Source organism: Ammospiza caudacuta, chromosome 9, assembly GCF_027887145.1.
Source record: "Ammospiza caudacuta isolate bAmmCau1 chromosome 9, bAmmCau1.pri, whole genome shotgun sequence".
Classification (NCBI taxonomy): domain Eukaryota; kingdom Metazoa; phylum Chordata; class Aves; order Passeriformes; family Passerellidae; genus Ammospiza; species Ammospiza caudacuta.
This window is the reverse complement of record NC_080601.1, coordinates 23,251,992-23,266,002: the sequence shown is the minus strand read 5'-3', so window position 1 is coordinate 23,266,002 and position 14,011 is coordinate 23,251,992. Positions and strand designations below refer to the sequence as shown.

The 14,011-nt window shown below is 53.7% G+C and overlaps 2 protein-coding genes across 2 annotated transcripts; both read left to right on the top strand.

Moving 5' to 3' along the window:
• The first annotated feature begins 102 nt into the window (after positions 1 to 102).
• On the top strand, positions 103 to 7,297 carry LOC131561417 (cytochrome P450 26C1). Its single transcript, XM_058810702.1, has 6 exons — positions 103 to 294; positions 369 to 593; positions 714 to 989; positions 2,594 to 2,749; positions 6,163 to 6,663; positions 6,935 to 7,297. The coding sequence occupies exons 1-6, from the start codon at positions 103 to 105 to the stop codon at positions 7,295 to 7,297; spliced, it is 1,713 nt and encodes a 570-aa protein (XP_058666685.1).
• Positions 7,298 to 10,983: 3,686 nt separating this feature from the next.
• Positions 10,984 to 13,780, top strand: LOC131561407 (cytochrome P450 26A1). The gene is made up of 7 exons (XM_058810691.1): positions 10,984 to 11,172; positions 11,370 to 11,594; positions 11,684 to 11,971; positions 12,080 to 12,229; positions 12,554 to 12,688; positions 12,905 to 13,057; positions 13,250 to 13,780. Exons 1-7 carry the CDS (start codon positions 10,984 to 10,986, stop codon positions 13,589 to 13,591), a joined length of 1,482 nt encoding a protein of 493 aa, XP_058666674.1. The 3' UTR covers positions 13,592 to 13,780.
• Positions 13,781 to 14,011: the final 231 nt, after the last annotated feature.

Sequence of the window (14,011 nt, the reverse complement as noted above, 5' to 3'; positions counted from 1 at the left end):
CAGCCGGCAGGGCCCGTCGCGCAGCGCCCGTAGCCGAGTCGCGGGGCGCCGGCCCCCCGTGCCTGACAGCCGCACCCGGCCCGTCCCCGCCGCCGGAGCAGGATGCCGGCCGGGCCCTCCTGGCCCGAGGCGGCGGCGCTGGTGCTGCTGGCCCTGGCTCTGCTGATCACCCTGTGCCGGCACCTGTGGGCGCTGCGCTGGAGCCTCAGCCGGGACCGCGCCAGCGCCTTGCCCTTGCCCAAGGGCTCCATGGGCTGGCCTTTCTTCGGGGAGACTCTGCACTGGCTGCTCCAGGTGAGGCGCCGGGGGACGGGGCGGGGTGGAAGGGGCTGGCGGGAGCCACGGGCTGACCCGCAGCTCGTCCCCAGGGCTCCCGCTTCCACAGCTCTCGGCGGGAGCGGTACGGAAATGTCTTCAAGACCCACCTCCTGGGCCGGCCTGTGGTGCGGGTGACAGGCGCTGAGAACATCCGCAAGATCCTGCTGGGTGAGCACACGTTGGTCAGCGCACAGTGGCCCCAAAGCACCCATATCATCCTGGGCTCCCACACTCTGCTCAGCTCCACGGGTGACCTGCACCGCCAGCGCCGCAAGGTGAGCCTCACAGCCACCCTGACAGGGCACCCAGCCCAGGCAGCGCCCACGCCTGGCCTCGGTGGCGTGTGTGCCCCCCCTGCTTTAACTACCTGCCTCTCTTCCCCCTTCTCCTCCTAGATCCTGGCCAGAGTGTTCAGCCGTGCCGCCCTGGAGAGCTACCTGCCGCGGATCCAGAAGGTTGTGAGCTGGGAGCTGCGGGGCTGGTGCATGGAGCCAGGCTCTATCGCAGTTTATTCCTCCGCTAAAACCTTAACTTTCCGCATTGCAGCTCGGATTCTTCTGGGGCTCCGCCTGGAAGAAAAGCAGTTCAAGGATCTGGCCAAAACTTTTGAGCAGCTGGTGGAGAACCTCTTCTCCCTGCCCCTGAACATACCCTTCAGTGGGCTGCGCAAGGTACTGCCGCCTGCACTGCTCCCTCTGCCCGGGGCAGCGCCTGGGCCCTGGCGGCACAGACCCCCTGTCCTTAGGTCCACCAAGGGACATTTCTGATGGGCCAGGACATCTGCAACACCCCATTCTAGGTCTGAGGGCTTGGTGTCTTACCTACCCCAGCCATATCCCCTTCTCTCTGCACTTCTCACCTGCTTTTGGCTGGCTTCCAACACCTCTGGGCACTGGCTCCAGCTCATTATTCAGCATAGGGCTCCTCTTCTCCCTCATCCCACATATTGCCTCTGGTGAGTCCATCATGTCTGACCCTATCCGATCTGAACTCATGTCAGCCCACGGCAGAGGCGTCTGTGGGCATAAGCACAAAGACAGGTGGGCACAGCACACCTCAGCTTAGCACTTCCTCTGAAAGTCAGGCAGGCTGAGAACTTAAGGCCCACTTATAGTCCTCGGTCCCTTGTAGTCCAGCAGCCCAGAGGCAGCCCAGGGAGACAGACAGTCTCCTCCACCTCTTTCAACCTGCAGTTTCTTCCCTGCTGCTCTGTCCCTCTGCCTGCCTCTCCACACTCCTGCTCTAGGTATAGGTCCTGTGTACCATTCTTCCTCTCACATTCCTCCCTCCTCTAGCTTTGGGTTTTCCATTCTTACCACAGCTGAAGTCTCCTGTCTGCTTTAGACAGGTCTTCCCTCATCTCTTATTTCCACTGTGAGCTCTGTCCTTTTGGATCACCTTACCCAAACAATCTCAGTTCTCCCCCATCCTCCCTGCTACTTTTCATCAAAGCTCTTGTTTTCCCTGTCCAGTTTCCCTTTGCAGGTTGTCACCAGTAGGAGCTTTCATCCCCCTGCCCTCTCTCAGGTCAGCCAAAGCCTGTCTGGCCCCAGACCAACATCTTCAACTTGCCTTTAGGTCCCCTTGTCATTCACCTTGCTCCCTGCCCTGTTTACTTTGTCCAATCCTTCCCACCTCAAATCTAAGCTTTTGTATCTTCTTCCCAATATCTGGCCATGGCCATTTTTAACTTCAAATTTCTGGTCCTTGTGGCTTTTGCAGGAGACGTTTTTATAGAGAGTTATACAGTGTGACTCCATCATCCCACGTTGCAAAGGCATTGCTGATCACTTGACTTGCTGAGATCTTACAGGAATGTTTTGCTGCACTGGAGTGCAACATAACTGAGCTGACTGTGATTAATGTGTCTATCCACTATTCCCATGTAAAACCATTTGTGCCTTGCTGTCTGGACTCAGTTTTCTTGTTACCTTTTCTTTTCCCTTGGAATAAGCTTCCTTTGCACCTGACACAACTGTAGATTTGCCCAGTGCAGATGCCTCTGAACTTTGTAGCATGGGTTTACAGTTGTCTTTTCCTCCCAGAGAGTTTCTTGGGACTTGTTGCATTTGATTCACAACAGCAAGGCAACAGAAGGTGCAGCATTTCCCCCAGACTGCTGCCTCTTGCAAAGCTCTGGGGCTGGGCAGCAGATTAAACAGTTCTTGCTGTTACAGGTCCTGGGATTAAGGATTGCTACACTTGGGTTCCCCTGGTCTCTCTAGAGAGTGGGACAGTTCCTAAGGTTCTTCTGAACTGTGTGTGCCTCTCACAGGGAATCAAAGCACGGGACATACTACATAAGTTTATGGAGAAGGCTATACAGGAAAAACTGCAGAGAAACAACCCAGAAGACCACAGCGATGCTCTGGATTTCATAATGAACAGTGCCAAGGAGCATGGCAAAGAATTCACCATGCAGGAGCTAAAGGTAAGGAGAGCCTCTGCCTTGCAGTGCCACTCCTGACTCAGTGGCTGTTTGAGAGATGTGGGCTGAGGGCCGGGAGGAGGCTTGTGGGGAGCTGGGGACCACCCCCAGCTGCTGAGGACACCAGCTCCTGCACTCAGCACACTCTTATGCCCTTGTAGTCTTATGTCTCTGCCATAGAAGGGACCTTTTAAAAGGGAATGAATGCCCTTCTACCTTTCCTCTTCAGGGCCACCAGCCTTAGCCTGATGTGGGGTGCTGGTAGGATTATGTGGCTGTGTTAAGGCTCTGCATGTCTGTGCACTCAGTAACCTCCAGGACACTCTCTTGGAAGTATTCAGAGCTACTAGTGTGCTTCTCAAACACAGCCCAGCACCCAGCCTAGGGCAGGGTGTAGATCACATCACTGGACTCCTCAGGGCTGTGAGCCCAGAAATTTCTGAGGTGATTAACCAGAATAGGTCTAGGGATGCAGCCTGGATTCCAGGTCATTCCCTATCACCTCCTCATTCATCCGATCATGTAGCTTGTGGATTGCTGTGAAGAATGTGATGTATGGCTGTGACATAGGGATGAGCCCAGTAGTCCTTAATGAGCCAAAACCACCAAGTGAGTGTTTTGCCAAAGATCTTGGGAAAAAAATTTGTCTTTAGTACTGCATCATTCATAGTTCCAGATCACATGGTATCAGTGAATGATAGATAGCATTGCATTTATATAAGAAGTTTTGAAGCAGTTTTGCATGGGTACAGCAGCTGGATATGATTTTAAAGTATTTGAGTATAGTTTAAAGGTAGTTTTACTATTTGTTTAAGTATTTCAGGATAACTATCCAAAGACTAATGTTTTATAAATATTTTGTAAAAATGCAATCGCTAAATCTAAAATATTTGAAAAACTTTGAGCAACTATTAGATATAATTAGAACCAGTATACATTACTAAATAAATTTTATTACAATTATTTATTACATTATTTAATCTAACAATGTTTTATTATAATGTGATTTTAAAAAATAATTGACAGATTCAAAATGTGATTGATTAAGATGAATTAATCTCTGTTATTCACATTAATATTATGCAAGAATAATTCCACAATCTCTCATCATATCCCTGACTCTGACCACAAATGGAATAAGAAGATATTAAATGTAACATAGATTGAGTGACATGGCAGCAACCTTGGGCCAGCTGATTCAAATTATAACATATTCATTTGTTGAAATGTACCTTCATGGTTAGAAAATTTCTGTATTTAACAAAATTAATTTCAGACTGAACTGCCTATGCTTGCAATTATGGCAATATTTTCCACCCTAATAAAACAGTAGTAGAGGTCTCATTTAATGAAACAGTGTAATTGGATAAAAAGTCCAAAGCTGTCTCAGAGTTGTGGATATATCTGTCTTTGACAAACACTTCAGACACTGGCACAAACTAGTCACTAATCTGCTTTTTGTTCAAATGATCTGGAAAGAGAGTTTTCCCAGAAATTTTGTTAAATACACTGTGATTTGTACTGCTGCTATGAACTCACCAGGGCCCTTGAAATGTAAAGGTCATTAAAAAGATGTTGCTTTGCCAACAATACTGTTTTAAAATATTTTAAACCTTGCGAAGATTTAAAAAACCCATCCTGTATAATAATGCTGTCACTGGCTGGGTGTAGTGCTGCCCATTCTGCCTCTCAGGACAGGCACAGTACTGATGAAGCAGCTTGGGAATATCCTGCCTTCCAGTCACTGGTTCTGCTGGCCTTGCTTGCAGAGGCAGGGAGGGAAAGCTGTGACAGCAGCTTTGACACATGTTCAGCAGCACTGTCAGAGGTTGATGCAAAGAGCATAAGGGCTGTTGTTTCAAACCTAAGAGCTTGCCCTAAATTCCTTGCATGCTATTGAAATGTCTTGGGGTTTAATTGCATGTGGTGGAACTGAGAGGTTTCTTTTCATCTGTGTCTGTTACTTGTAAATGTAAAAATTCCTGCTAATGTCCGCAGGAGGTGTGATAGGGGCTGACAGGGATCTGTTGTTCCAGGGGTTTTATTTCAGCTGAAAGATGCCCTTGAGAGCTGCACTTTTGCAAAGCATCTAGACCAGCCAATATATGGCACTAGGGATGGTAGCAGAGAGTCATCTTTGTTACATTATCCTTAACTTTATCAGATTTGAATCCAAGTATCTTCAGCCTTCAAGTGTTCTTCTCTGTGTTTGTGGCTTCACCTCTTTAGAACCGATTGTGTCAGAGCAATTTGAAGTCCAGACACAGTCATGTGGAAGGGAACTGCTCTGTGTCCCTGTGGGATTTTGCCCCTGGGCTGGAGCCATTAGTGCTCTGTAATACCAGTCAGGTCCCAGGCCTTCCAGGGGGACAGTTCCTGGTACTCCTCCCTTTGGCTTCTCCTTGGCTTTTGTCTCTGGCCTCAGCACTCCCAGCCCTATGCTGTGGAGCCACTGGCACCTTCAGATGGTGCTGTAGGTTTGAGCATTATGTTTGCTGTCAGAGATGTATCATGCCATGGGCAACCCTTAACTTTTGGGAAACCATTTGCAAAAGTTGGTAAGAGGGTGCTGCAAACAGCCCCCAGCAGCCTGGCATGTGCTGCTCCATACAGACCCTGCAGACAGCCCCACAAAGGCTGGGCTGGGGGGCTGCGAGGGGACTCCTGACCTTGGACAAGGCACACATTGCAGATTTGGCTGTGCTATGGTCCATGTATCTGAGATGAGTAACTTCCTAACTTGTTATGGATACCTCTGCTGTGGAGCTTTTGGGAACTCTGCTGTGCTTCAGGCTGTACAGCTTGAAAAGCAAGAAAGTCCTTTGCCTGGTGTGTGCTCCCTGCTGGCTACAGCACTTCCCAGGCTGACCTGCTCTAGCAGAGGCCTTCATGCTTTTGACTCTTGCCTTGAGTCCCCTCCCAGGTAAGATCAGTCACAACTGGAGATGGATCAAATACAACCCATTTAGCTGCCAGCACATCTAAAATCTGTGCATAAACCACTGCCTATATCCACTGCCTGGACAGAAAAGTAAAAGTTGGGTGCAGAGGGGAATTGGCAGATGATGATAAAAAGCATAATACTTGAAATGTATTTCACTCAATGTGCTATAGTACATGGTAAAGTGCTGCCTTAAAATTGGTAAATCTTTTGAGGAAAGCTCAGAAGAGCTGGATTGGAGGTAATGTGTACTCATTCCAGCTGTGGTTCTGCAGCAGTGCCTTAGCAAGTGGATGTCCAGTTCATACAGAAATGCTTTGGTCCCTGCCAACCCAGGATGAGTGTGGGTTTGGGGAGAGCAGAGTGGGGGCCAGGACCCCCTGCACAGGGGCGAAACCTGCAAAAGGTGAGAACAGTCTGAGACACAATCTCTTTGAAATGTTATTCAAACTTGTAATTTTCACTCCTCTCCCAGGAATCAGCAATTGAGCTCATATTTGCTGCTTTTTTCACCACGGCTAGTGCTAGCACCTCTCTGATCCTCCTGCTATTGAAGCACCCCTCAGTGATTGAAAAAATAAGGCAGGAGCTGATGTCCCATGAGTGGTACCAGCAGAGTGAGTGCTGCCCTGCAGGACCCTGCCTGGACACCCTGACCATCCAGAGCAGGGACAGAGAGAAACCACTTTCCCGCCCCATGGCCAACGACATTCAGAAGGAGCAGAGCCAGCCCCCAGCCCCAGTGGAGGAAGATTCCCTCCAGCCCAGTGCCGTGCTGGAGCCCACTGTGCCCCGGAGCAGCCCCGGCCCCCAGCTCCCGGCACCGCCGGGGCAAAGCTGTCACTGCCCCGCAGACATCAGCCTGGAGAAGCTGAGCCGCCTGCGCTACCTGGACTGTGTGATTAAGGAGGTGCTGCGAGTGCTGCCCCCAGTCTCCGGAGGCTACAGGACGGCACTGCAGACTTTTGAGCTCGATGTAAGTGTCCCGCACTCCAGCAGGCTGCTAAAGAGCTGCTGCCTGCCTTGTGAGCAAGCACCCTGTGTCCCGCGCAGTGGTGGCGCTTGGCAGTGTAGCTCAAGGGGAAATGTCACCCAGCAGCCTCTGTGAGTCCCAGCTGGGCTGGGGAGAAAAGGAACTGTAGAGCAGGTGGGCAGTGCAGTGGGGCTGTCTGCAGGCACCCTCTGCTAACCCTCCAGTAGCACAGGTATGTAACAGCCCTCTCCTCTCTCTTCTCTGCCTTCCCCAGGGCTACCAGATCCCCAAGGGCTGGAGCGTCATGTACAGCATCCGTGACACCCATGAGACAGCAGTTGTGTACCAGAGCCCCCCCGGCAGCTTTGACCCCGAGCGCTTCAGCGCCGGCCGGCCGGAGGCTGCGGGCCGCTTCCACTACATCCCCTTCGGCGGAGGGGCCCGCAGCTGCATCGGGAAGGAGCTGGCCCAGGCCATCCTCAAGCTGCTGGCCATCGAGCTGGTCAGCACGGCCCGCTGGGAGCTGGCCAGCCCTGGCTACCCCCGCATGCAGACCGTGCCCATCGTGCACCCTGTCAATGATGGGCTGCAGCTCTACTTCCACCCCCTGCAGCCCAGCCAAGGCCACGAGGCCTGAGCTGGTGAGGGGTGCACTGCTCCCCTCAGCCCTGGGGCCGATGCCCCTCCACAGCTGCCAGGAGCAGGTCCCTGCTGCCCCAGGCTGGGAATGCTGCTGGGTTACTGCTGGACAAAACCTTAAAGGTCTTTCTATTTTCCTCTCCCGGTGTACAGGCTGGTGGGGTGTGCAGGTGCTGCAGCAGGGTGTCCTGCAGAGCACTCCTGAGCACTGGGGCAAAACCTGCTGAGGATGCTGGCAGGGTGCCTATGCCATGGGGGCTCAGTCAGCCCCTGCCCCATACAGGCCTCCAGTTACCAGGGATGGAGAGCAAAACTCCCAGACCCACAGCTAAGACTCCCAGGGTTATCTCCTGTAGGTGTGTTATAGGAGAGGCAGGAGAAACATCCTGCACACTGTAGCTTTTTAGATGAAAAAAGAGGGAGGTGGAGGGCTCTGCAGGAAAACACAAGCCAGAGTTGCCCAATCCCCAGCATCAACTCTAGCTAGAATAATAGGGTGTAAAGTGTTTTTTATTGTAAATATTTAATCTCATTCATGCACTTCCCATTAGAGCTGGCACAAGGAGGATATGTCTCATTCACCCACTAGTAGCAGCTGTGTATGTTGTGCTTTTGCATCATAGCTGCTGCTTGGGGTCTGCCATTAAACTATCTCTGAGGTCCCGCCAGGATATCCTCCCCAGCCACAGCCTGCCATGGGATTGGACTGACGCAGGGGGAGGGGGCTTTGGGGAACAAATGTTTAGAAAACAGACATTTCTGAATGTGTCTGATTTGTGGTACAAAGTCCCTTGTTCCTGATGATGCTGTTCACATTGCAGAGGGGACATTTGCAAGGTGCCACAGGGCCCTGTGGTAGCTGGCTGACTGGCCAGACTGACTGTCACCTCTGTCAGCCCAGCTCTGCCAGGAAAAGTGTCAGGACAGCAGTTCCATGCATCTATCCAGAGGTGATACCCAAGGCTAAACGTGGGTGCTGAGGGCACCCTTGTAGATGGCTTTTGAGTACCCCTACAGGGTATTTCTCTCCCATGTAAAATAAAATGAACTGAGTCCTGTTGTTTGTGTACTGAGAACAGAGCTGGGCACAGGTCCTTGATCCACAACAACACATGTATAAATTTCTTTCATCTTCACTTCTACTCCCCACTGTCATGCATTCTGTGTGAATGCAGTGGGAAAATAATCCTCCTTGTCCCTCCAGAGCACCCCATGCCTGGTGGTGTCCGTGTGCTCTGTGTGAAGAACCAGCTTGACCTGTGAGGGCCAAAACATGGCACAAAGACAGTGTCCCTTTGGAAAGGCTCTGGGGAGCTCTCCAGGCTCCTGAAACTCTATCATCATTCTGCTTGGGTGCTAGAGATGGCCTTGCCCTGGCCAATCCCCCTTGCCTGGCCATGCTGGAGCACTGCAGCGACCACCACGCTACCTCGGACAGAAACCTGGCTCCCAAACGTGACAGGTCAAATCTGGAAGAGGTTGAACTGCAGGGCTGAGTTAAGTGCTATTGGCAAGTCGACCGTGTAGTGAACCAGAGCCTCTGGCCCTCCTGACCTTGTCCTGAAAGGTGAATCTTTTTGCCTATCAGAGGTGAAATCAGTAGATGGTGGCTGCAAGTGGCAATGACTAACGTTAATTAGCAGGAGCTACTGGCTGGCTGAGACCGCAGGCGACTCAGGGTCTCACTGCGGGCAGGACTTGGGCAGGGCTGGGCCCGCAGCGTCCGGCACCCCGGGCAGGAAGGTCAGGGCTCCTCCAGCAGCGCACTTAAAAATTACCCTGAGCGCCAGCAAGCCCGCTGAAAAATGTAACATGAATCTAGTTTAAAAAAAAAAAAAAGAAACAAAAAGAAACTGATAAACTGATTTTGTTTGCAGATAAACACGAGCATTTAACAAATGAAGTGTAATAATTGTTACTTGTAATCAAAGTTTGTTCATATTAGGCTGTTAATTTCTTGACCCCCTTCCAAGATGTTTTTAATTATCCCTTTCACTCTTTACCATTTGATTCTTTTCAAACCGATGGCTGGGGAATACACAGCTGGGAAGATAATAAAGCCTTCCTGTGGCAATTATCGGTGCTCAGGCCACCGTATCTCGTTATTTTGATAGACAGTGAACTTGGCGCGGTTGCCGGCCGGGTTCACGCAGATGTCACGGTCCGTGTTGTAGGTCACAAGCAGGTCAGCGCCCGGCAAGGGGAGAGCGCCGGGTCAGGGCGCGGCCGCCGCTCCCGGCCAGCGCCGGCCGGGCCCGCGGCGAACCCCGAGGGGCTACCGGCAGTCAGCACCCTCCGGGGGGCTCCCTCCTGGGCAAGGGGCTGCGGAGGCGGGCAGCCCCGCTCCAACAAGGCATCGTAAGAGGAGGGCGGGTCTCGTGTGATGCGTTGATTGTTAGAAAAATAATAATTAAAAGCGACATCTCCCTCTCCCCTACACAGACAGACATACAAAACTTCCAGCGTTTATTGAGCTTGTCTGGAACAAGAAAGCAAAAGTAACAGGGAGGGAAAAGATAAAAACGGTAAAGAAAAAAAAGTGTATTGGCCGCAGCCGTGGTCGGCGGAGAGCTCCGCGCTCCGCAGCCGCCGTCCGCGCCGGGCGCCCCTTCCCCAGCGGCTCCTGCGCCGGCAGCAGCAGCAGCAGCAGCAGCCCCAGCCAGCGCTGCCCTCCCGCTGCCCCGCTCCTCCCGCCCGGAGCCGCCGCTGCCGTCCGGAGAGCAGCGCCGGTGCCCGCCCGCCCCTCCGCGCCGCGCTGCAGGCGGGGTGCCCGGCCGTGCCGAGCGCCTCTTCCCGGCCGCGGCAGCCCCGACGGGATGCCGGAGAGCCTCAGGCGAGGGTGGGCACTGGATCCCGGGGAGAGGAGCTGGGAACGGCGAGTTTGGTGTTTCCTTTCCGCGCTCACCTCCTTTTCCCTCGGTGACCCGCGCTTGAACCTGCATCGGGAGTCTGAGACGGACTGCTGCCGGCGGCTCCTTCCTCCACGGCCGGCAGAAATACAAGCCATGCCTTTCGAGGTGAACCAGGGGACAGCGGAGGCTCCTCCGCCGATGCCCCGGCGGCTCTGCTCAGGGGGTCTCCGGGCTGCCCCGGCACGGGGCACCGTCCGCTCCGGCCGCCCCACGGTCCCGGCCCGGTGTCTCCCGGGTCCGGCCGCTACATCGCCGTTCCCAGCCGACAGCGGAGGCGGGCGGACGAAGGAGCTCCGCAGAGCGCATCGGCGCCGGGCGGCAGCGCCGCGGGGTAGGACCGGACAGCCGGGCCGCCGGGTGCCGGCGCGGGAATTTCTGGGTGCAGCCGCTGGTCTCGAACGAGCATCGGCGATAAATCCGAGACGAGGAGGCGGTGGTGGCCGACCACCGGCTGTCAGCTGTCGGCGGCGTCCCGCAGCCCACTCACCGAGCGCGGTGCAGGGTCAGCGAGCCCGGCCCCCGACAGCACCTTTCCTTCCCCGGCAGCGGTCTGCGGCGGGTAGGATGCGCTACGCAAAGCAAATAGTTAAAGATTTCGAGGGGAGGAGCCAGGCCGCAATCCGCAATTAAAGATGAACTTTGGGTGAACTAATTTATCGGACCAAGGTAGGGGTGGGCAGCAACCTGGGAAGGGTATAAAAGGCGGCCCGCGGCGAGCCCAGCCCGCGCACTCGGAGCTCCCGGGGGGCTGGGCGGGAGTCGCTCCCCAGTCATGGGCTTCTCCGCCCTGGTCGCCAGCGCCCTGTGCACCTTTCTGCTGCCCCTGCTACTCTTTCTGGCTGCCGTCAAGCTCTGGGACCTGTACTGCGTGAGCAGCCGCGACCCCAGCTGCCCGCTCCCGCTGCCCCCCGGCACAATGGGGCTCCCCTTCTTCGGGGAGACGCTGCAGCTGGTGCTGCAGGTAAGGCCAGGCGATGGCGCGGGGAGTGGAGAGGCGCCCCTCTGGAGCCAGAGCTCCTCGGGCTGCAGGGGAGGGAGAGGAGCGGCAACTTTGACAGGCTCCCGTGCCCAGGTGGGAAAGAGCTGCCCTCCCTGCCTCTTCCTCTCATGCTTTCTAAAATTTATTTTATCGTTTCCCCCTTCTCATCTCCTGTCTAGAGGCGGAAATTCCTGCAGATGAAACGCAGGAAATACGGCTTCATCTACAAGACTCACCTCTTTGGGCGGCCCACGGTACGGGTGATGGGCGCCGAGAACGTGCGGCACATCCTGCTGGGCGAGCACCGGCTCGTGTCCGTGCAGTGGCCCGCCTCGGTGCGGACCATCCTGGGCTCGGGCTGCCTCTCCAACCTCCACAACGGGCAGCACAAGCACCGCAAAAAGGTACGGGCCGACAGCGGGCGGGGAGCGGGCGCGGCACCTCGGGGCGGCGGCTGAGCCTCTGTCCCGTTGCTCCTCGTCCCCTCGGGCAGGTGATCATGCGGGCCTTCTCCCGGGACGCCCTGCAGCACTACGTGCCCGTCATCCAGGAGGAGGTGAGCGCCTGCCTGGCGCGGTGGCTGGGCGCCGCCGGGCCCTGCCTGCTCGTGTACCCCGAGGTGAAACGCCTCATGTTTCGCATTGCCATGAGAATCCTGCTGGGCTTCCAGCCCCGCCAGGCCAGCCCCGACGGCGAGCAGCAGCTGGTCGAGGCCTTCGAGGAGATGATCCGCAACCTCTTCTCCCTGCCCATTGACGTGCCCTTCAGTGGGCTCTACCGGGTAAGGCTCACGGCGGGCCAGCAGGAAAGGCGGCCAGGGCACGGGAATCGGGGACCGGGATGGCGGTACTGTCTGAGGCCCAACCTGCTCTCCCTCCTGCTCGGTCAGGGCTTGCGGGCACGCAACATCATCCATGCCAAGATCGAGGAGAACATCCGTGCCAAGATGGCCCGCAAGGAGCCTGAGGGGGGCTACAAGGACGCGCTGCAGCTGCTGATGGAACACACACAGGGTAACGGCGAGCAGCTCAACATGCAGGTAAGGTTCCCCCGGATTAATCTCTTTCCCTCATGCCCCCTAAGAATGTCACACTTACCTTGTGGGGACAAAAGGGAGAGCAGGAGATGTTCTCTTTCTCCATGAAATAAACCTGCTAGTGTTGAGCACTAGGATGCAGAGGCTGCAGTCAGGCTGTTGGATGGGGAGACATGTCTACAGGGAGCATGAGCACCACCAACCACCTCCATCCAGACCCCTGGGTGTCTGTTCCAGTTTGGGAATGATGTACAGCATTGCAGTGGTTGAGTGGGCCTGGTACTGTGTTCAAGGCCTGGTTTAAGCCTCTTCTATCCTTTGTGTAAGGAGCTGAAGGAGTCTGCCACAGAGCTGCTGTTCGGGGGCCATGAAACCACTGCTAGTGCTGCCACGTCACTGATCGCCTTCCTCGGGCTCCACCATGAAGTCCTGCAGAAAGTGAGGAAAGAGCTGCAGGTCAAGGTTTGTGTCTTCCCCAGAGGCATTTCACAGGAGGGGGCAGTGGGAGGAAGGTACCTCCAGGACAGATATCCAGACAGGGCTCCCTTTGATCCAGGTGGTGCTCTGTTTTGGGGGTGGCAGGAAAATACTGCTTGTAGCTGAGGGGCAGCTGCTTTGCAGTGCCAGGAGCCCTGGCTGTGTGGCTCATGAATGTCATGGCAGCATTTTCCTTTCTAGGGGTTACTGTGCAGTTCCAACCAAGAGAAGCAGCTGGACATGGAGGTCTTGGAGCAGCTGAAGTACACAGGCTGTGTCATCAAAGAGACCCTCAGGCTGAGCCCGCCTGTTCCCGGAGGATTTCGGATTGCACTCAAGACCCTTGAGCTAAATGTAAGCAAGGTTTGGGCAGGACTCCTCAGAGCAGCTGCAAAGTATTTTGTGTTCATGTAGCCTGTCTGCCTCAGAGTGACCTGCAGGAAGCCAGGAGGGGAGGTGGGGTGCACTGATGTGTCCTGTTCTGTCACTTCACATTATTTAACACAGCAAGGTGCTCCACATCTCCTTTCTCTTCTTTTTTTATAGGGTTACCAAATCCCTAAAGGTTGGAATGTTATTTACAGTATCTGTGATACACATGATGTGGCAGACCTCTTTACCAACAAGGAAGAATTTAACCCAGATCGCTTCATGTCTCCATCTCCAGAGGATTCCTCTAGGTTCAGTTTCATTCCTTTTGGTGGGGGCTTGAGGAGCTGTGTGGGCAAAGAGTTTGCAAAAGTCCTTCTAAAAATATTTACAGTGGAGTTGGCTCGGAGCTGTGACTGGCAGCTGCTGAATGGACCTCCTACAATGAAAACAGGCCCCATAGTGTACCCTGTGGACAATCTGCCTACCAAATTCATCGGTTTCAGTGGCCAAATCTGAGAGCTCAACCCTCCAAATGGATTCCTATATAGCATTTAATATGTACATAGTAACTTTTTATAGTAACAAAGGCCTTTAAATATTTAAAACTTTTAAATGTACAATAGTTATTTATGTCTTCTAAGTATTTCAAGAGGCTATGATATTTTTTCCCCCAAGCACTACAATTATGGGTCTCTGATTCATAATTAGATAATGTTATTTCTATAGAAATAAATTTTCCCCTATTTAAAACTATCACTGAGAGCTGGCCAGCTAAGCATTTGAAGACATTTCAGGATGGTGTATGTATAAGAAATATCCAAAAAGCATTCAAAACAATGGTAACTAGCTACTCATCCAAAATACCTGAAATGGTTATTGTTTGAGAATGTTTTCAGTATTATTTGTGTCTAGATTGTATGTTTAATGTGTGAATTT